At 41.2% G+C, this 23774-nt stretch overlaps 1 protein-coding gene and 1 long non-coding RNA gene across 3 annotated transcripts in view; one reads left to right on the forward strand and one right to left on the reverse strand.

Annotated features, from left to right (window-relative positions):
• The window catches only part of LOC124867575 (nuclear receptor ROR-alpha A-like), a 109532-nt gene that overhangs the window by 28447 nt on the left and 57311 nt on the right, over nt 1–23774 (reverse strand). The window contains exon 2 of one of the 2 annotated variants that reach the window (XM_047364093.1): nt 13745–13777. In XM_047364093.1, the coding sequence (XP_047220049.1) occupies nt 13745–13777 (33 nt within the window). Of the gene's footprint in view, nt 1–4455; nt 4587–13744; nt 13778–23774 lie in introns of those variants that run through there. The other variant, XM_047364094.1, reaches the window with a different exon arrangement.
• Nucleotides 19898–23343, forward strand: LOC124867576. The gene is made up of 2 exons (XR_007038103.1): nt 19898–19964; nt 22373–23343. It is a non-coding gene; the product is annotated as an uncharacterized LOC124867576 (long non-coding RNA).

Here is a 23774-nt window from a genome sequence, read left to right on the forward strand (position 1 = left end):
CGTTTGTTTAAACATGATTGTCATTAATAGTTGATGTTTCATCACATAACTCTCATGTTACTCAAGGCTTTTTTGTAATATTGTTAAAATATGACTAGTTTTTTTTACTTTCTTTGTCACACTTTAAACAGCATTTCATTTACAGTTAATTATTACTGGAAAATGCCAAGGGATAAAACCGCTATGTTTCATTTTGTAGGAAATACATTTATTGTAGTGAATTTTATTACAGCAAAAAAGATTAATTTAAATCTGTTTAACCTGTTAAACCAAAGGAATTTCAAATTTAAAGCAAATTATGAAACTTCACCTTCATCCTATAAATATAGGATGAGAGCTGTAGACTATTTTTTGTTATAAAAAGACATTTCTTAATGATGTCACCTTCTCCTCTTCCTCCTCCTCCTCCTCCCAGTAACAGTTAAATAATCTCTTGGCTGGTGTAATCCTCTGACATAACAAGCTAGCTAAACGCCGCCTGCTGCTGTTTTCTCCTCACAGACTGTAACTCTGGACAAGACAGCTAAAAACAAACTAAACACACATGTGCAAAGATTGTGGCCACTAAAACATTCTGGAGATTAATGGTCAGACTGGAGCAAAACTCACATGTACTCTGATGAATTAACAACAATATTCAAGAGGAGTTTACTTTATCTTCAAGGGACACTTCTGATTTAATGAAGTGGGGTTCAGGTAAGAGGTTATTAGCAGTAAATATCTTACTCTTGTTGCACATTTGCTTCAATGAAAACACATGTTTATGATACCATATCAAGCTGTCCAGTCAGGTTCACATTTTGCCCCTTCAGAAACCACTGCGATCTAATTTTACCCAATGTTTATCCACACACCCATTTTGTACCTATGCACAGTCATCTCGTACAAACAGGTTTTATTCCCATGTGCTAAAACTCTTATTTTTCTTTGTACTTTAGGATTTGCATCAATTACCTCCTGCTAGTGGATATTTCTTATAGGAGCCAAATAACATTTCCTGACAAGACCACCAGTAGGTTAAATAAAATTACTTTTAGTATCAGCTGTCAAAACGGGTAGAAACTGACACCTGGTGTGTATGAATATATACGTCCTGCTGTAGATGCTTCCATTACATGCTGACCAAGGTGGGTAAGAAACAACTACAACTACAGTGCCTTGCGAAAGTACTCGGCCCCCTTGAACTGGTCAATTTAACGGAATCAAGACTTTTCCAGCTGATAGTCGGAGAGGGACCAAGTCATAGATAGACTTCTTCCAAGTTCAGACAGGTCCCTGGACTTTAGCTGTGGGTAGTTTTTTTTTCCCAGAAGCTGCTTGCCATTTTTGCCTCTCCACCATTTCATATCTTTTGTACAGTGTCTTGCGAAAGTATTCGGCCCCCTTGAACGTTTCAACCTCTTGCCACATTTCAGGCTTCAAACATAAAGATATAAAATTCTAATTTTTAGTGAAGAATCAACAAGTGAGACACAATCGTGAAGTGGAATGAAATTTATTGGATGTGTCAAACTTGTTTAATAAATAAAGAACTGAAAAGTGGGGCGTGTAATATTATTCAGCCCCTTGCATTAATACTTTGTAACGCCACCCTTTGCTGCAATTACAGCTGCAAGTCTCTTGGGGTTTGTCTCTATAAGTTTTGTACATCAAGAGACTGAAATTCTTGCTCATTCTTCCTTGCAAAACAGCTGGAGCTCAGTGAGGTTGGATGGAGAGCGTTCGTGAACAGCAGTCTTCAGGTCTTTCCACAGATTCTCGATTGGATTCAGGTCTGGACTTTGACTTGGCCATTCCAACACCTGGATACGTTTATTTGTGAACCATTCCATTGTAGATTTGGCTTTATGTTTTGGATCATTGTCTTGTTGGAAGATAAATCTCCGTCAGACTCAGGTTTCTTACAGACTCCAACAGGTTTTCTTCCAGAATGGTCCTGTATTTGGCCCCATCCATCTTCCCATCAATTTTGACCATCTTCTCTGTCCCTGCTGATGAAAAGCAGGTCCAAACCATGATGCTGCCACCACCATGTTTGACAGTGGGGATGATGTGTTCAGGGTGATGAGATGTGTTGCCAAACATATCATTTTGCATTGTGGCCAAACAGTTTAATTTTGGTTTCATCTGACCAGAGCACCTTCTTCCACATGTTTGGTGTGTCTCCCAGGTGGCTTGGGGCAAACTTTAAACAAGACTTTTTATGGATATCTTTGAGAAATGGCTTTCTTCTTGCCACTCTTCCATAAAGGCCAGATTTGTGCAGTGAACGACTGATTGTTGTCCTATGGACAGGCTCTCCCACCTCAGCTGTAGATCTCTGCAGTTCATCCAGAGTGATCATGGGCCTTTTGGCTGCATCTCTGATCAGTCTTCTCCTTGTTCCAGATGAAAGTTTAGAGAGACGGCCGGGTCTTGGTAGATTTGCAGTGGTCTGATACTCCTTCCATTTCAATATGATTGTTTGCACAGTGCTCCTTGGGATGTTTAAAGTTTGGGAAATCTTTTTGTATCCAAATCCAGCTTTTAACTTCTCCACAACAGTATCTCGGACCTGCCTGGTGTGTTCCTTGGTCTTCATGATGCTCTCTGTGCTTTGAACAGAACCCTGAGACTATCACAGAGCAGGTGCATTTATACGGAGACTTGATTACACACAAGTGGATCCTATTTATCATCATCAGTCATTTGAGACAACATTGGATCATTCAGAGATCCTCACTGAACTTCTGGAGTGAGTTTGCTGCACTGAATATAAAGGGGCTGAATAATATTACACGCCCCACTTTTCAGTTTTTTATTTGTTAAAGTTTGACACATCCAATAAATTTCATTCCACTTCACGATTTTGTCCCACTTGTTGTTGATTCTTCACAAAAAATTTAAATTTTATATCTTTATGTTTGAAGCCTGAAATGTGGCCAGGGACCTGTCTGAACTTGGAAGAAGATTATCTATGACTTGGTCCCTCTCCGACTATCAGCTGGAAAAGTCTTGATTCCATTAAATTGGAGGCACTAGAAAAATAATCTACTGCAGGTAACATATTGATTGATCATATCCTCACAACAGTACCCCAAGTCAGAAAAGCCTGGACTATCAGTTTAATGTTCTGATCAGAAAGACAACCATTTTTGAATTGTTTTTCTGTTTTTGAAATTAAAGACAGTGTCCTCCATCGAAAACTTCCACAGTTTATCAACATGAGAACAAAAGATAACCAAAATCCATTCATTCATTTGAGCTGATTTGGGGTAAAGTTGTGGAATTTGGAGGTGGTCCTTCTTCATTATTCAGTTTACATAGTCTTATGCAACAGTACAACTGGTAGCCAAACAGCCCCACAGCATGATGCTAGCACCACCATGCTTTACAGCCATTACAGTGATCTTAAGCTTTGACAAGCCTTGACTCCTCCAAAACTATTTTTTCTCTTTGGGACCAAACAGCTCAATTTTTGTCTCTTTTGGCCATCAAATGTTTCTAAAGAACACAGTTGGCTCGTCCATGTGAGCGGCTGAAAATTTCAGTCCAGCTCCAGGCGTTGATTTTGAAAGTATGAGAGTATTGAAAGTATGCGTCAAACCAATACGTAAAACGTCAGGCCACAGTGAGTGTAAGCAAACTAATATTTAGAAATATACAAATGTGTACATCACATGGAGATAATGGCACAAATCTAAACAGACACAAATGTCATTTATTCTCAAATAACTGCAGTGACACCTAATGACCTCATTTTGGTGCAAAACAGACATGAAACCCACCATGCAGGGAATGATATATACTCAAAAAATGAACACAAAATGACTTAAGTTCAACTCAAAGACTGAAAAGTAGTGAAGAAACGCAAAATGCAAACTGACAATAAAAACGAACAAGCAGGAAAATGATGGAATCAGAAATTTACCCTAAAACCAGAATCTGCACCAAGAATGTCACAATGCTTCAAGATCCAGTTGAGACTCCAATTATGACTGAAGTCTGGACAGAGACACTTTATTTGTCTCATAATCTGTACTTAAAATCATATTAACAATTAGGAACGGTTGATGCAAAATCTATTGATATTTTTCAGTCAGAACCTAATAGTTGGATCAGTCACAAAGCTTTTAAAAAACTTCTGAACATATAAGCCATGAGATCCAGATCAGATTCTGGCAGCTAGGATTCACACAGATCTGAGAAGCACTTCCAGAACATTCATGTCTCACATCCTCCTCCTGTCCAACACACATCGTCTCACATCACACTCTCCTTTAAAGTCTGACTCCCAAAATAACCAGGCGCGGTGCTGCCGGGCTCCACTGTCTGCAATCAGCCCCGGGTTCACACAGCGCAGCCCGAGACAGAGCTGACAGCATGAGCTGCAAAACATCCGGAGCCAGAGGGGAACATCTCCGCAGATTTCTGACAAAACTCACAGCAGCGAGAGAATAAAGCATCTGAACTTACCTTTCATGGCAGAAATGACAAAATACATATTTATAATCCAGACTGATGGAGGGAGCGACGCAGAGCTCTGCGTGTGATCTGCAGCAGCTCTCTTCCAGCTCTGTCATCCTCAGGCTGCTCTGCACAGCATGAGCATCCATGTGACTGTGACATCATCACTCTGGCCACGCCCCTACCAATCTGAACATCCTGCCCACATGTCTCTGAGCCAATCAGAACACAAAAACCACATTATTTTTCTTTTGGGCTTTTCAAGAAATACCAAAACATCCAAAGATTTATTTAAATATAAAACAAGAACCAGAATGAAAAGCAATATGCTGCAGATTCCATGCAAGAACAAATAAAAACCGTCTTTTACAACGAAGAGAACAGATAGAGACCAAGGAAAATACCAAAGTAAAAAAGAGATACAAGATCCCAAAACAAAGACACAACATGGCCCGAAAATAACAGAAATATACAATAAAAAACACAAAAAGTAAGAAAGTGGCACATTTGAATAAATAACTGAATCTGACTGCACTGTTCAATGGTTACGATTAACTGGAATGTATGAACCTGACTGTGAAGAGCCTTGAGACGACATGTGTTGTGAATTGGCGCTATATAAATAAACTGAATTGAATTGAATAGGTTTTGTTCTATTAGTTTTATTCTCAGATCTGTGTTCTGGTTTCCTTGGGGTTGCTTACAGTTTGTCTTGTCTGGCTCCTCATGTTCTCGACCATCCCTAATAAGGTTCACCTGCCCCTCTGTCTCCTCGCACGCCTGATCCACACCTGTGTCTGTTTTCCCTGATTACCAGCCCTATTGTTTCATGTCCACCTTCGTCTGCATTTAAGTTCGTCTTTGTCCTTTGTTCCACGCAGTGTCCTTAGCCTTATTTAGTCTTATTTAGCCGGTCTTGCTTAGCTTCGTTGAAGTTTGTGCTGCGATCCAGGAACCAGGGCTTTTTTCATGAACTTTGTTACCTGGATCTCCTGTTAAGCCTGCACTGGCACTTGTAATTTGGGTCACCTCATTAAAGAGTGATCATCTCACCAACTGTCTCTGCTCGTCCTGCACCTCTGATCCACCACCAAATTGAACTATGACATTTGTCCTTTTTCTGATAGACAACAGTATTCATGCTTTTATCAGTTACGGCAAGCCATCCAAGTAAAGAAGCAGCATAGCAGTCCCGGATCATCACACTACCTCCACCATGTTTGACTGTAGGCAAAAAAAACTTTTTGAAATACTGTGTTAGTTTTACACCAGATGTAACAGGATGCATACCTTCTAAAAAGGCTTTTGTCGGTCCACTGAATAGTCTCCCAAAAGTCTGAATGATCATCAAGATGCTTGTTTGGAAAATATGAGGCGGGTCCTTGTGTTCTTTTGGGTCAGCCTTGGAACTCTCCCAGGAGGCCATTTTTGCCCAGTCTCTCTTTTTTATTGTTGAATCATGAACTCTGACCCTAACTGAGGCAGGAGAGGCATGCGGTGCTTTAGATACTGTTCAAAGTTCTTCTGTAACCTCCTGAGTGAGTAGATGCACTCTTGGAGTATCTTTGGTAGGTCAGCAACTCCTGGGAATGTTCGCCACTGTTCCAGGTTTTCTTCATTTGTGAATGATGGCTCTCACTGTGGTTCTCAGAGTCCCAAGGCCTCTACAATGGCTTTGCAATCCATCTGTTGTTGAATTTCTTCAGGTTGGGACATGATGTGTTATTTTTTGAGAACGTTTAGTCTTCTTCATGTTGTCAGACAGGTTCTATCTAAGCGATTTATTGCTTAGATAGAACCTGTCTAAGCGATTTTATTAATTATGAAGGTCTGGTAGTAATAAGGCAGAGGTTATGCTAGTTGATTTATGATTTACAATGGAATAAGTTACTTTTTCACACAGGGCCAGATTGGTTTTGTTGGCACCCACAGCCATGGTTACAATGTGAAAGGCCAGTACAAACTTTCCTGGAACTTTAAAAATAATTTGCATTAACCTACTTCCGGCACAGCCAAGAAACGGGGTAACTGTGGACTTCCTGTGACATCACTGCCCAAATAAAACCACCGCTCTTGCTACATCCTGCCTCTTCCACACTGGTGATCATCAGGATAGGGGAGACAGCGCGCTAATGTCTCTTTGCTGGCAAACAGACATAAACTCTTCAAACTGGATCCAAGGATGTCATACGATCATCGATCTTATGCACAAGTTAAATACGGATGAATTACTGTTTGTGTACCCGGTATTCATTCATAAAAAGGGGAAATTAAGGTATAAGCATTGCTTTACTTTCTCTCAGAGGCCTGCAGAAGCAAACAATGTCCCAGAGAAGTCCCCAGTAGAGACGCTGTCTCTACAAGCCGAGTGGAGCGTTTTTCCCAGTCTGAAAGGACGACAACAAGAGCAGAATCACCATGGTAACGTGCAGTGTGGTCAGCGGACAGAATGGGCCACCCAGCCACTGCTCCAGAGGTTAGCTGGAAGCTAACCCTTTGTTCACAGAGTTTGTTCAAACTTCGTCGTCACCCGGACAACTCCTCCTCAGCATGGGTCAGAGGTTAGGTTTGGGCAGAGTAATAGAGAAAGATTTAGATTGAAATGATCTGAACGTTTTTCATTTTATGAAGTTTGGTTTTGTTTGTGTTGAACTCAGCTATCTTAGTGCTAGCAGAATATCTGCAGCACACGTTCAGTTTTGTGTTCTGTGTGTTTTTAAAGTTAAGACAAACCTTTAAACAGAAGATTGATCATAACGCGCCGTCTGCTCTTATGCATTTTAACCCTTTTATTAACGGTATTTTAAAGGTGTGTGTTTGATTCTGGTGCTAAGCTATTAGCTTCTTTTGCTAGCTTTAACTGCTAACAGCTAATGAAACACCATTAAGCCCCATTTCTCCAGAAAGATTTGGCTCCTTTCCAAAATATTCCCTTAATAATGTTTCTTTAAATATTATTTGAATAAATTGTTGGGGCCATCCATTTTGGTCGCACATTTTGCATACTTTGCATTTCTCCAGAAAAATTTGGTTCTTTTCCAAAATACCTCCTTAAATATTTGACCATTTCCTTTAATAATATTTCTTTAAATATTATTTTAATAAATAAAGGAAGCTAATGAAACACCGTTGAGAATTAGTCATCCAGAAGGTTGGTTTTATTCAGCAGATCATTATTTAAAATATTATTTTATTAAAATAATATTTTATCTGATCTTACATTGTGAATGATTGTCTAAATGTTGCTGATTATTTTCTAAGTTGGTTCCAAGACTAACTTAACTTCACTTCCAGATTCTTCAAGATAATCCTTGGTTCTCAAACATAAACATTGCATGGTAATGTTGCATCACTCTTTTGGTCATAATTATCAATCATCTTTAATTAACTTGTTTATATTGTACATAGTCCATTAATCTTCTTTATTCTTTAATTCTGCTTGGTAGTTTAGTTGGATTGTTTTAGCAAAGTAAAGAGTTTGTTGATTGAAATATGTTTGACTTTGAGTTGACTTATTTTTGTTCATAAATTCTTGTATTTTAAGAAATTGTGTGAATTCATTCCATATATGTGCAGAGTTTATGCTGTTCAATAATGTCAGAGCTCGTCTCACACCTTTCTATTTTGTCCTAATACCATCGCCTTACTGGGCTGGTATTCACAGGACAACCCTTAACAGACCCAAATATTATTTAATACAATATTAAAATATTAATATTAAATAATATTCTCAGATTCATAATCACAACAGTTTGGAGAGCATTTTTCTCTTGAAATCATTGTTTGAAAAGTGCATTTTGTATTTACTCAGGATATGTTTTGTTTTATTGTCTAAAACATTCAAGTGTGACGGAGGAAATCTGAGGGGCAAATATTTCTTCATTTTCTGTACGTAAACCTCTGAATACAGATGTAATTTATTCCAAGAGAAAGTTTCCATCTTTGTATTTGGAAACAATTTTTCTTCATTAAAATTTATGAAAATTAAAATGGTTGGTTCCAACCACAGAACCATACACATGTCAAAACATGCGCAGCACTTAAAATTACTGTCATTTTTTTTATTTCAAAGCAATTAACTCTATATTATAACACTGCAAGAAGCGTTTTGTTGTGATTATGAATCTGATAATATTATTTAATATTAATATTTTATCAAATAATATTTGGGTCTGTTAAGGGTTGTCCTGTGAATACCAGCCCAGTAAGGCGATGGTATTAGGATAAAATAGAAAGGTGTGAGACGAGCTCTGACATTATTGAACAGCATAAACTCTGCACATATATGGAATAAATTCACACAATTTCTTAAAATACAAGAATTTATTAACAAAAATAAGTCAACTCAAAGTCAAACATATTTCAATCAACAAACTCTTTACTTTGCTAAAACAATCCAACTAAACTACCAAGCAGAATTAAAGAATAATGAAGACTAATGGACTATGTACAATATAAACAAGTTGATTAAAGATGATTAGAAATTATGACCAAAAGAGTGATGTAACATTACCATGCAATGTTTATGTTTGAGAACCAAGGATTATCTTGAAGAATCTGGAAGTGAAGTTAAGTTAGTCTTGGAACCAACTTAGACAATAATCAGCAAACGTTTAGACAACCATTCACAATGTAAGATCAAATATTATTTTAATAAAATAATGTTTTAAATAATGATCTGCTGAATAAAACCAACCTCCTGGATGACTAATTCTCAACGGTGTCTCATTAGCTGCCTTTATTTATTGAAATAATATTTAAAGAAATATTATTAAAGGAATATTTTGGAAAAGAGCCAAATCTTTCTGGAAAAATGGGGCTTAATGTTGTTTACTTAGTTATCAAATTTAGTAAAATGATGTTCAGGGACTATTATTCACTAGCTTGAAAACTAACAACCTTTCTGTTAAATACTCTTTAGTAGCAAGCACGTGTTCTTACCGGTTAGCATTTGAGCTAACAAAAGAAGCTAATAGCTTAGCACCAGAATCAACACATACCTTTAAAATACCGTTAATAAAAGGGTTAAAATGCATAAGCGCGGACGGCGCGTTATGATCAATGTTCTGTTTAAAATCACCCTTCAAGTAAAGTTTGTCTTAACTTTAAAAACACACAAAGAACAAAACCTGAACACGTGTGCTGCAGATAGCCTGCTAGCACCAAGATAGCTGAGTTAAACACAAACAAAACTTCATAAAATGAAAAACGTTTAGATCATTTCATTCTAAATCTGTCTGCCCAAAACACTTAACCTCATGAACCGTGGTGAGGAAATGTTGTCCAAGGGCGAAGTTTGAAGAAACGTCCACAGTCAACAAGCTAACCTCAGGGGTTGAAGGTGCGTTCGCTATGTGAACAAAAGGGTTAGCTCTGGAGCTGTAGCTGGGCGGACCGTCCTGTCCGCTGCGGTCTCTGCTGTCTTCTTCCAGACTGGGAGATTGCGTCTTTGCAGGGGGTTTCTCTTGAACACCGTTTGCTCCTACAGGTCTCGGAGAGAATGTCAAGCAATGCTTGTACATTAATTACCCCCGTTCATGAATGAAAATACCAGATACACAGAAAGTATTTCATTTGTACTTATCTTTGCATATGATCGATGACCGTATGACATCCTTGGATCCAGTTGAAGAGTTTATGTCTGTTTGCCAGCAAAGAGACATCAACGCGCTTTTCTCCCCTATCGGTCCCTCTGGAAGGCTGTGTGGAAGAGGGCGGATGTAGCAACAGCTGTGCTTTTATTTGGGTAGTGACGTCACAGGAAGTCCACAGATATCCCGTCTCCTGGCTGTGCCTGAAGAAGGTTAATGCTCTTTATTTCGAAAGTTCCAGAAAAGTCCGTACCGGAGTTTAATGTTGAAATCCATGGCTGTGGGTCCCAACAGTTTCATGGTACAATTATGGTGTAACTGATGATTTTAAGGTGTTGGAGTTTTGTTTTGGACCTTGTTCATGTTTCCATGTGGTGCTTTCGTTCAATTCCTTTTAGTCTAGTTTCGTGTTCTGATCATGATGCATTTTAGTTTTATGTTCTGTAGGAGATTCCTTTGGTTAGATTGTGTTCTTGCTTCTCTGTTCAGCTCATTCATGTTTTTGTTTTTACACCTCAGCTGCTAACAAACTTTTACAGGACCGCGGTGGACAGCCTCCTGTGTCTCAGCATGACAGTGTGGTACAGCAGCTGCACGGCACAGGAGAGGAAAGACTTAGCACGGGTGGTGAAGACAGCACAGGGGATTGTGGGTTGCCATCTGCCAGATCTGGACTTGGTTTATGTTACACAGGTTCAGCAGAAGGCCAGATGCATTGCCACAGATCCCACCCACCCAGGCTATGAGCTGTTTGTCCCACTTCCATCAGGATGGTAGTTCAGCTGCATTAAATCCAAAACAAACAGACTTAAAAACAGTTTATTTCCCAACGCTGTAAAGGCAATAGCCCCTTGTAGACACTCAATAGTCCATTTACTGATCAATGTCTGTTCATAGTATCCTCCAACACAAGCTGCACTTTATGGAAATACTTCATGCTACATCCCCATGTACATATTTCATACTTCTCTTTAGAGATGTTTTCAGCTGCTATAAATACTCCAATTCTCCTTCTGACGTGCCTTATATTTTTTATTTGAGTGTTTCTTTTATCTATGTGCATTCTGAGCCGAGTGTCTCGACAAGAAATTTCATTATGGGTCCATAATGACAAAGATTCTTGATTCTTCACCATGCCTCAGATGGTAATTAGCTTCATCCGGTCCACCTGTTCATGCCAATCAGTCCCCCTGTTTCACCTCTACCATGCCATATATACTGCTCAAAAAAATAAAGGGAACACTTAAATAACACATCCTAGATCTGAATGAATGAAATATTCACATTGAATACTTTGTTCTGTACAAAGTTAAATGTGCTGACAACACAATCACACAAAAATCCTCAATGGAAATCAAATATATTAACCACTGGAGGCCTGGATTTGGAGTCACACACAAAATTAAAGTGGAAAAACACACTAGAGGCTGATCCAACTTTGATGTAATGTTCTTAAAACAAGTCAAAATGAGGTTCAGTATTGTGTGTGACCTCCACGTGCCTCTATGACCTCCCTACAACTCCTGGAGATGCTCCTGATGAAACGGCGGATGGTCTCCTGAGGGATCTCCTCCCAGACCTGGACTAAAGCATCCACCAACTCCTGGACAGTCTGTGGTGTAACGTGACGTTGGTGGATGGAGCGAGACATGATGTCCCAGATGTGCTCAATCAGATTCAGGTCTGGGGAACGGGCGGGCCAGTCCATAGCTTCAATGTCTTCATCTTGCAGGAACCACTGACACACTCCAGCCACATGAGGTCTAGCATTGTCCTGCATTAGGAGGAACCCAGGACCAACCGCACCAGCATATGGTCTCACAAGGGGTCTGAGGATCTCATCTCGGTACCTAACGGCAGTCAGGCTACCTATGGCGAGCACATGGAAAGAAATGCCACCCCACACCATTACTGACCCACTACCAAACTGGTCATGCTGAAGGATGTTGCAGGCAGCAGATCTCTCTCCACGGTGTCTCCAGACTCTGTCACGTACGTCACATGTGCTCAGTGTGAACCTGCTTTCATCTGTGAAGACCACAGGGCACCAGTGGCGAATTTGCCAATCCTGGTGTTCTCTGGCAAATGCCAAGCGTCCTGCACAGTGTTGGGCTGTGAGCACAACCCCCATTTGTGGACGTCGGGCCCTCATACCATCCTCATGGAGTCGGTTTCTAACTGTTTGTGCAGACACATGCACATTTGTGGCCTGCTGGAGGTCATTTTGCAGGGCTCTGGCAGTGCTCCTCCTGTTCCTCCTTGCACTAAGGTGGAGGTAGCGGTCCTGCTGCTAGGTTGTTGCCCTCCTACGGCCTCCTCCACGTCTCCTGGTGTACTGGCCTGTCTCCTGGTAGCGCCTCCAGGCTCTGGACACTACGCTGACAGACACAGCAAACCTTCTTGCCACAGCTTCCATTGATGTTCCATCCTGGATGAGCTGCACTACCTGAGCCACTTGTGTGGGTTGTAGAGTCCGTCTCATGCTACCACGAGTGTGAAAGCACCACCAACATTCAAAAGTGACCAAAACATCAGCCAGAAAGCATCGGTACTGAGAAGTGGTCTGTGGTCCCCACCTGCAGAACCACTCCTTTATTGAGTGTCTTGATAATCACCAAAGATTTCCTCCTGTTGTCTTTTCCATTTGGACAACATCATGTGAAATTGATTGTCAATCAGTGTTGCTTCCTAAGTGGACAATTTGATTTCATAGAAGTTTGATTTTCTTGGAGTTATAATGTGTTGTTTAAGTCTTCCCTTTATTTTTTTGAGCAGTGTATATACTCTTCAGTTCTGTTTATTCTTTGCCCAATTATTTTGTTTTTATCCATGCCAGTTTGCCAAAGCCTGCCTCCTTTCATTCCTGCCTCTGTTGCCACCTGCCTGTAAGTTTTGTCATTTGTAGATTAAAGGAAACATAATTTTTCTCACCGCGCCGTATGCTCCTGCCTGACAGTAACAATAAACAGTTGTCCCAAAGACACCACACTGTTTGACATGATGTTTTCTTCTTTATTAAATTATTTTTACATGTATATTTTAAATTTTGGAAAGACAAACAACTTCCATTGTGGTTTAATGTATGACATCACAGACTTTTCTCCATCCTGAAAGATGCTGTTCTGGGCCCAAAACCCAGCAAACAACTAGAAATTTCAGCATCACTGGCATTCCGTAAAAACAAATAGGTCTCAAACTTTGTGGTGTGAAACAAATCAGCTAAATTATGAATAAGATTTCAAATATATTCAATTCAAAAATCCTTTATTAATCCCTAAGTGAAATTAAATGTTGTTGTAGCTCATATTATGAAGGTTTCTTCAAAGAGACGTTGTAGATGCTGATGGCTGTGGGCTGGAAGGATCTCCTGTAGCGGTTTGTCTTATAGCAGACCTCCACCACCACCTCCACCTCCACTTCTTCTCCCATGATGAAATAGTGTTTGACCTATTTCTCTTAAAAAATGAATCACAATAAAAAGTAGTAGAGCCACTCCAACCTGCTGCCGCCTTGAGCGCCGCAATTCTAGAAATTCTTGGGTTCTGGAGTATGGCAAGGTAGTGTTTTGTTCATTTAGAGAGTGTTGCTGTTAACAGGGGTTAAGCTTCATGGCTGAAAAGACTGGCTGAAAGGGAAGTCATTGTTAAAGAAAAGCCATATATAAGCCCCCCCCGCCCCCATTCAGACGATGAAAGAAGTAAACTTACAAGAGTGAGTCTTCTTCACAGCTGCTGACAAGCCTGGAAGGCAGAAAAGAGACAGAATAATGGGTTTTTTTTTTTTACTCAGTTATATTAGGTAATTGTGCATAAATTCAGGATATATTATTATGATGCAAAATAATGAAAGAATGAAGCCAGCTGAGGAGAGAAAATAGTTGGGTAAGTCTAGAGCTGATGTTCAACATTTTTGAAAGACAGTAGCCCTTCTCTGCATGTTTCTACAGCAGGCCACTGTCATGTTACAACATTACATCAAGTGTACAAAAAAACACAACAGATTCCACACTGACATCATTTATTAAACTATAACTAAGCACACCCCATGATCCAGCAGCTTGTAGAACCAGCTTATAGCAGATGTGGCTCTCAGTAGAGGCTTTCTGTCTGACTTTCAGTCTCTCAGACTGTTGTGGAGAAATATTGGACCAAATCTTATAGCTGCTAAACTATCCCAAATCACCACCACTGTGCTAGGTAGTGGCTGAAAGCCTGTGTTTGCTTTCCTCCAAACATGGTGCTGAGCATGATACTTGCCCCCGACCTCATAGCGAATTTGTTGAGATGTCCACCCGTTCCAAGTTAATACTAGTAATCAGACTATTTCCTGATTATTATTCAAACTGGCAAAATGTTTCTATCTAAGGAAACCCAGCCGACTGCATGGAGTCACTGACTTTGCAGTAACTCCTCCTCCTGAACAAGCATTTGAAAACACCAATTGTAGCAGCATGGTTTTAAACCTCCTGCTTTTATGGGGGTGCTCACACCTTCTCATGATATACTATCATTGAGATGTTTTAATTAGCAGCATCCGTCTGCTACTTTCCTTCTTAAAACAGTAGCAGTAATTGTTTACCATCATCCTTTTAACACCATAACTGAAACCATCTGCGATTTCAGATGAAGATAAACTGAAAGTATGCTCTTTAAGCTTTGGTGTCTCCTGGAAGCTCAAAGAAGCAAAAATACATCAGATTTTCAGGAGTTCACAGAACAGTCAAACTTTCTCTGTTATGATGGTGTTAGATAACACTTATACATAGAGTGAGCCTTCCTCTGATCTGTTTCCAACCACATGACTCACAACACCGAGGTGTTAGAGGGGAAAACCTGAAGAACGTGCACAAAGTCACGCATGCAGCAGCGGAGGAAGAAAAAATAAAGGATCCGGTTGATTTCATTGATCATCTGAGTCTAAAACTGGAAAACAAAAACCTTCATCAGCAAAAATGCACTGCGGCGGACACTGTCGTTTATCTGGTGCAGCCTCTGACTGTTCACCAGAATTAATTCTCCTGCAAACACAAATTCACTTCATGAACTTCAGAGAGATGGTGAATGAACTGAACTTATATAGAGCTTTTCCAGTCATACAGACCGCTCAAAGCGCTTTACACTAGAGCCACGTTCACCCAATTGCACTCACTAACGCTCACACATTCATACACCGATCGGTAGGCAACTTGAGGTTAAGTGCCTTGCCCAGGGGCACATCAACATATGGCAGGAGGAAGCTGGAATCAAACCCACAACCTTCTGATTGCAAGATGACTACTCTTCCTACTGAACCACAGTCGCCTCAACAAGTAACAGTCCTGCAGCGGGGCCGGGTATCTGGGCCAAACAATCAGAATCATTAAGGATACATTTTACAACTGTGAGGACAAGAACTTCCCAGTTTTAGCTTCAACAACCAAAACTCAGAAAAATCCAAGGTTTTTCTCATCTTTTTTCATTTGCAGACCGAAAAGAAGAAATATAAACATGTGTGCCTCTTTAACCACTCGGACCTCTGTGTAGATCAGCTGCAATCAGTTTGCCCTTCACTGCTTAGAAAGTCAGTCAGTCATTTTCTACTGGTTCTTCCATAGTGGGTCGCAGGGGAGCTGGTGCCTATCTCCTGCAGTCTATGGGTGGGAGGGACAGGTCGTGCTTAGAAAGTAAAACAGGCAAATTTCATTATAGATTAAAAACATTTAGTCTTGAAAGATGACACTGTAACCTACTGGAAAATATTTAGAATGTGGACTTCAACATTTGGACCTGTGGGGTGACACAGTGGATCATGACACTTCTCGTCTTGAGCACTGTGTTGGTATTAAAGGTAAAGCCTTGAAGAGGTTTTGGTCTTACCTGACTGACAGAACCTGTTGTGTCAGCATTAATTGGATTGTGTCGCCTACAGTGTCTTTTGGCTATGGGGTTCCTCGGGGGTCTATTCTGGGACCCCTTCTTTTGTCTCTGTTTCTCCTTCCCTTGAGTTCCATTGTGTGGAAATTGTATGTCATTGTTATGCTGATGATTATCAAGTCTACATTCCTTTTCTCTTGGACTGAGTCCCATAAAGGGGAACTGGGTCTTGGACTTCCTGACCAACAGACCTGTCAGGATCACCTGTCAGACTGTCAGGATCCACAACACTGTTTCCTCCTCCATCACCCTCAGCACTGGATCGCCCCAGGGCTGCGTGTTGAACATCCCTCCTGTTCACTCTGCTGCTCGGCAAGACATCCCAGCTGTCATTTAGTGAAGTTCACAGACGACACAGCAGTAGTGGGGCGAATCACGAATAATGATGAGTCGAAATGCAGAGAGGAGGGGGAACACCTGGTGCAGAGGTGCAGAGAAAACAACTTCTGCACCAATGTGAAGAAGACTAAGGACACGGTGGTGGATTTCAGAAGGGACAAGTGCCCTCTCCCTCCCCTGCACATTGGAGGAGCAGCTGTGGAAGTGGTCTCCACATATCCAATGACCTCACCTGGAGTGCCAACACTTCCCGTCTGGGCAAGAAGCCTCACCAGTGTCTACACTTCCTCAGGAAACTGCGGAATGCTGGACATGGGAGCTGAGTCCTGAGGAGCTTCTACCACTGTGCGGTGGAGAGCATACTCTGTAGCTGCATCACCATATGGCACGGCAGCTGCTCTGCTGCTGAGAAGAAAGCTCTGCAGAGGAGGGTAAAGGCTGCACAGAGGACTGTGGGGAGCAGTCTTCGCACCACCTTGGACCTCTACACATCACGATGCAAGGGAAGGGCCCTCCGCATCATGAAGGACTCCATCCATCCCGCACACAGACTGTTTCAGCCTCTCTGTTTCAGGTGGCTGAGGAGCATTCAGAGCGAGACCATCAGGCTCAGAAACTAAAGCTGTCAGTCTGCTGAACTCAAGCTGCACTCTGTAGACTCTCAAGTAGACATTTTGGTTAGAAGCAGAGAGACTTGTACAAACTGTTCCCAGCTAATATTTTAAGCATTGGGTCAAATAATAAACCAGAATTCATGGTGCAGTCATTCAATAAACATTATAAAACCTCGCAACGCTAGTGTAAATGTTCTTGTTTTGAATGACCCAACATCCATCTGCAGCTCTGAAGAGCATCTAAGTGATTTACTTTCCAAAACCAGACTGCAGTCCGTCAGAAAACCTCGCTCACTGACACACTGACCCAAAACCTGCAACAAGCTGCTGAAATATTTAGAGCCAGGCAGGGGGACAACTCCGATTGTCTGCAGACAGCACAGCCTCTGGAGAGGAGGTTATAGTCACATGAATCTGAGAGCACAAGTGCGATCTGAAGCCAGAAGTGGTGAAACATTGAACCAAAGCAACCTGTAAACTGTGCAGAACAGAGAGGTCCACATAAAGGTTTGTGAAAAATCACAAGTGAACAATTAATGTCAAAGATCGACACCCCGTTAAAATGGTCTGGTTGTTGTGAAATAAAAGATTTAATTCATAAATGCATCCTGCATCCAGATCTTGTCATGCAGAGCAGATGATACTGCACCAGTATCACCAGCTAAACACCAGTTTAGCTGAAATAACAGCAAAAAAGATCCCTTTAAGGTATGTGAATTAAGGCTTTGTTGGCTTATAATGGAAAATTATTTTATTTAAATCAGTGCGAACTGAATGTAGAGCCGGTTCTTGCTCTGTGTCATGCATTTACTCCATCAACACTAATACTTCTATGTCTGTGATCATTTTCTACTAAGAAATTGGATGCCATCAGGGATTCAGTGGTGTTTTGACACCATCTGTCTTAGTGTCTGATTTAAGATAAGAGGATGAACTTCCTGCAAACCTGCAGTAAACATTATTTCACTGTTTGTGGAACCAAGTCTTCATCAGGCAGACTTTGTCTACAACTGGAATCAAGCAAGCAAATGGGCGTTCAGTACAGTAATGCATTTAACTAAACAGAATGAACAAAATAAGAATCATATTCATTTTTTATGGGTTGTGTTCTGTTGATCCTGCAGAACCTGGGATAAGTGGACCCACATGTTTGCCTTGAAATGAAAATTAAACCATGCAGTAAATAAGATGATGCACTCAGTAACAGGCTGCCTCTGTTCTGCTCGCCTCCATAATTCATTCCCAGAGCCGAGCTAAAAGCAGCAACACACAGGAACACACGAGGGAAGTGGAGGATGCTTCCAGCCGGATTCCCCAGCGGACAGACGAGGCTTTAAGACGAGAAGCCAGCGACAGACTGAGAACATCCCTCAGGGCTCTGATGGATGGAGCTGAGACACAGTTACTCACAATGAGCTGAGGCTCAGCAAATGGACCTGGAGAATGACTGTCTGCAGCCCAGATGAAGTGAAAACGGTAACTACACCAGCAGCAACTGCTTTACAACAAACTCCTCATATATATGTTATTTCTGAATAAACATGTTTTGACAGAATGAGGACTAGACCACTCTGAGTACCTTCTTAAAAACCTTGATAAGATGTTCCATCCAGATGAGGAAGCAGGTATTTTCATAAATAATGAAAGACAGATGCTGATCCAGCTGGTGCGAGCATGCGTGAGCATGTCTAGTTATTTCATAAAAGCAGTAATAACTAGGTGGTTAAAAAGCCTTCACCTCTGGATGATCTTGCATTATGCTTTAGGTAACTATCAATATCTGGGCGCTGGTGGCTCAGCTGGTAGAGCAGGTTCACCATGTGCAGAGGCTATTGTCCTCAATGCGGTTGTCCTGGGCTTGATTCCTGGTCTCTGGCCATTTGCTGCATGTCTTGTCAATTGCTTGTTGTGTTGATTTCCTTCTTTATAGCGAGCATAAGAGGTTTTGTATGTATACATCTGTTTTCTTTTAGGTAGAAATAATTTCTTGGGCATTTAAACCTCATTTATTCAGGTCCAGAATAATTTACTCTCAAATTTTCACATCCACATCATCCTCCAGGACCTTTCTGTTAGTTGATACCAGGATTAGCGGTTTAGGCATTGTACAAGTTCAAAAATGCCTTGTAAAATATGAGTATGCAGTTTTAGGAAAATAGACCCTCAGGCTTAAGAGGTTAAGCTTAACTAGTTTTATCTGTTAAAAACCCATTCGGATCTGTGTGCAACTGTTTTTATGTTGGAACATACAACTCTGTTCGAGTTTCTGCCATTTGACCCAAACCGTCGCCTCCGATGAAGTGAAACTGGTCTAGATATTCAAGAATAGCCCAGAAACCAGCAGAGCTCAAACCAAACATCAGAAGCTTGATCATCTGACAAGTCAAAGACTGAGCTGTTAGTTAGTTGTATACTAGGAGGGCTCAAAGGGTGATGAAGAATAAGGATTATTCAACTTCACCTCAAATCAACAGCCAGCTATATATTTTATCCATCTACATTTACATTTATCATACATATTTGAGCCTGTATGTATATTTATGACCTTGCGTGGATTAGAAAATCTAACACTCACAGCCTGACGAGTTTATGTAAAAATCTGAATTTTAAGCATGAGTATGATGTGAAAATCTCAACAAACTGGAAGAAAACAGGTTATACCACATCCTGAGCTGCTGCTTGTCAGTTTCTCTTTTTAAAGAAAAGATCTTAACGCGAAACTTCCTGAAGTTCACGCCTTCAGGCTGCAGCGGTCGGTGCTGCTTCGCCGTGCCTGTTTTAAAGCTCCCAAGTATGTACAACATGGCAGGCTGTGAAGCTCAGAACATGAAGAGGACTCGTCTCCGTCTCTCTCAGCAGAGCTTGAAGCTCCAGCTTCTCATAATTGTTCAGAGCGAGCAGCTCCTCGTGCCAATTATAACACATTAGGAGCAGCCGCCAAAGTCATTTCACCGCCGCTCATCGGGGAGCTCAGAACTGAAAGAGGAAAACAGACAAACGCCCGTCCTCTGGCTGCCTTCAGTCGCCTGCAGCGTCAGATGAGCTGCGGATTTAAGATGGAGGTGATAAAAGCAGATTTAAGGATTAGACAGACAGATATGAATGAACTTTCAGTGACTCGCTGGCGCAGAGCTTCACTGCCACACAGATTTTCACTGAGGCACATCCTCCATTTCCCATACTGCACCAGTATCTATTTTTGACATTTCATGACCAAGGAGATGAATTGTGGTGTTCAATGAATAATGAGTTTAGAGGTTTCTACATTGTTTACATATTCTCATAAATGGGAAATGGACTGAACTGACACAACGCCTTTCCAGTCAGACCATTCACTCAAAGCACTGGAGCCACGTTCACCCAGTCCCACTCACTAACGCGGACACATGCATTCACCGATACACAGGTAAGTAGCTTAAACATCACCTGCTGCTTCCTGAGGACATACGGGTTAGCTTCACTGTTTGCTTTCTTAGATCGGTCCAACATGCTTCTTATTTATCACCCTATTTTTATAGTGATCAGACACTTACATATTTAAAACATCAACTCATTTGTCTTGCATATCCCAAGTTTTGGTTCCATGACAAAACATGAGGTTCAAGTTTAAAATGCATAAAAGAGTAAAAACTGATTATGACCCAACACAAAGTAAAAAACAGGAACGAACACAAAACAATGGTGGCAATCACTCATGACCTAAGAAAATGTTTCAGTTGGGTTTTTCTACAGGTTAGGGGTTCCACATGTGGGCTCCTTGTACAGAAGACGCTGGTTGTCCTGGAGAAGGTCTACATAAAACCTACTAACAGCTCCTATGGGATACTCCGCCAGTTACTCAACCAGTAGATCTAAGTGCCTATCTCCAGTGGTCATTAGGAGAGGCGGTGTCCATCCTGGACCTCGTCGCCAGTCCATCAAAGGACAACACAGAGACACACAGGACAAGCACCCATACAAACACACTCTCATACCTACGGACATTTTAGAGAGACCAGCTGACCTAACAGTCATGTTTTTGGACTGTGGGAGAAAGCCAGGGTATCCAGAGAGAATCCACCCATGCATGGGGAGAACATGCAAACTCCATGCAGAAAGATCCCTGGCCAGGATCTTCTTGCAAGGCAACAGTGCTACCAGCTGTGCCACAATGCAGCTGAACCAGGACTTAGCAAATTATGTCTATAACAAATGAAAATAAGTGGACCAAGAACTGAGTCTTGGGGTACACCTGCATTAACTGCTGAACACTCACTACTTATGATAGGGCATTGGTAGCAATTTCCAAAACATGATTCAAATCACTCTGAACTTCTCTTTGAAAACCAGATCGTAGAGGATAACTTAAAATCCTCCTTTTTGTCTACAGTCCACTGGTCCGTCTGTCCATTGTGTCATGCTTATCTGGAATTGGGTCACAGAGTTAACAGTTCTGCAAAGGGAACCAAGACATCCTTCTTTCAAGCGACACTGTCAGTATACTCTGTGGGATCTCAAGGTCAGGACAGGGGGATAAACGGTTCTTCTTGTGAACTCTGGTTCTTTTCTGGGATCTCCTACCAGTGAGACATGGCTGGAAAACCTCCATAAGGAGGCACACAGGAGGTGTGATGTTACAACCACCTCAACTCCTTTTGATGTGGAGGAGCAGCAACCCTGATTCAAGTCTCCCTCCACACAGTTGTGTACAGAATCTCATTTATTTGGTCATGATCCACAAATCATGAACAAATGTGAGGGAGGGACTGCAAATCAGGAGCTTTGCTTTTTGGCTCATTTCTTTCTCCATGGACCAGAGCAGAGAAAGTCCTATTCCACCTTCCCATCCACTGCTCCATCCCTTCATCGCTAACCTAACAACCAACATCCTTAATCTCCTCCACCTGAGGCAAAAAACGACCCCCACCCCATCTAAGCATCGTCGGCTGTGCAACCGGGTCACTTCAGGGCTGTGGACTGTTAATAGGGTTCTGATGGGTCACAGTAACATTTTAGAAAAAAATCAACTCTTGGCCAGAAAATGGAGCTGAGCATCAAAAGCAGCAGCATGAACCTTAGCAGTCAGTAGCAGATTGCAAGGTCACCTCTGAACAGCGCAGGATTGCAGAGGCTTTATATGAAACTGAATGTTTAAATATCTTCTATAATTTAAGGACAACCTTTTTTTATTTAATTACAAAAGATATACAAACAAAGATATAAAAACTTTCTGTAACTTCACTTGAGAAAGCTATTTTTGTGCAGGTTTAATGGATAAAATTAAAATTCCTTGTTTGTGCATGATGTTGTAATAAGGTGAGACGGTGCTATGATCATTTTTATTATTTCTCTTATCCAATGATACAAAACACAGCAGACAGAGAACCCCAATATGTTGAAATTATCCTTTAAAAGTCATTAAACTCCAACTCCTTCCTTCTGATCACAAAGTTAATGAAGCATATCTGCTTTTCTTTTTACATGTAGACAGAGCAATGCAGTCACAAACACACAGGGAGCTGCTGGTAGCTTCCTGTCTGACCGCAGTAACGTTCGCTGCCACCTCAGCACAGCGACAGATGAAAGAGCCGCAGCTTATCACCAGCAGCCAAACACAACCGACTCTCTGCTGCAGTAACTGAAGCTGCAGCGGGTCTGCGAGCCGGGGAAGCCCCCCCAACCAACAAAACAGCCGACGCTTGCTGCTGGAAAGGCCTCTCAGTTTACTTTCATCTGTGTTCTTCAGACTACAGGTGGATGTGTGGGTTATAAAAGAAAGTCTTCCTCTTCTGTCTGCTAAGTGTGAGCAATAATAAACCTTAGACGGACTTGTTGACATTGTGTGCTAATGTCCTCCACTATATCAAGCATCTTCTGGAAAACCCAACACTATCAAGTGACTGCACAAAAACTTCTATCAGCTTCAGGATGCATTTTGCTTTAAATTGTTGCAATTTGTTTAAATATCAGGATGCTGGAAGATAAGTTAAAGGAAGAACTGAAGCTCTGTGCAACAGTTTACACTAGATAAAGTGATCATCACCAGAGTGCACACCTCTATAGAATAAAGAGTTGTACCAGTTTGATGTTCTGGAAAAAGCATTTCAGAGTTAGCACAATGCCAAAAGATGAAGAGGGAAATATTTCAGCAATGGCCTCAGAGAAGCAACTGTTGCTTCCCATCAATCCAGGAAGTCTTATAAAACCACATCCAAATGATTTGATATCCAGTGTTCTACAGAGGAAAGGATAACTCACAAGTGGAAAACATTTGAGACAGCTGCCAGTCCCCCCAGGAATGGACATCTTAGCAAAGTCACTCCAATGTCAGAGCGTAAAATGCTCAGAAAAATAACAAAACAAAACCCATGAGCTCAATCTTAGACTCTGTATGCTTCAGATGGAATGTTGAAAGATCGTGTAAAAGAAATAAACCAACCGTCAGGGACGGTGGCAGAAGGATGATGATTTGGGCTTGTTTTGCAGAGGAAGCTGAAAGTTCTTGGATCCCTCACCAGAGTTTGGGTTCATTGTGTCAGAAATTCTGTCTACTGCTGAATATGTAGATGTCAGAAAGATTCAATTCAATTCAGTTTATTTATATAGCGCCAATTCACAACACATGTCGTCTCAAGGTTCTTCACAACAGTCAGGTTCATACATTCCTATTAATCGTAACCATTGAACAGTTCAGTCAGATTCAGTTATTTATTCAAATTGGATAAAAAGTTTTTCTATCTAAGGAAACCCAGCAGATTGCATCCAGTCAGTGACTTGCAGCATTCACTCCTCCTGGATGAGCATGTAGAGACAGTGGACAGTCACTGGTGTTGACTTTGCAGCAATCCCTCATACTGAGCATGCATGTAGCGACAGTGGAGAGGAAAAACTCC

Source organism: Girardinichthys multiradiatus, chromosome 4, assembly GCF_021462225.1.
Source record: "Girardinichthys multiradiatus isolate DD_20200921_A chromosome 4, DD_fGirMul_XY1, whole genome shotgun sequence".
NCBI lineage: Eukaryota > Metazoa > Chordata > Actinopteri > Cyprinodontiformes > Goodeidae > Girardinichthys > Girardinichthys multiradiatus.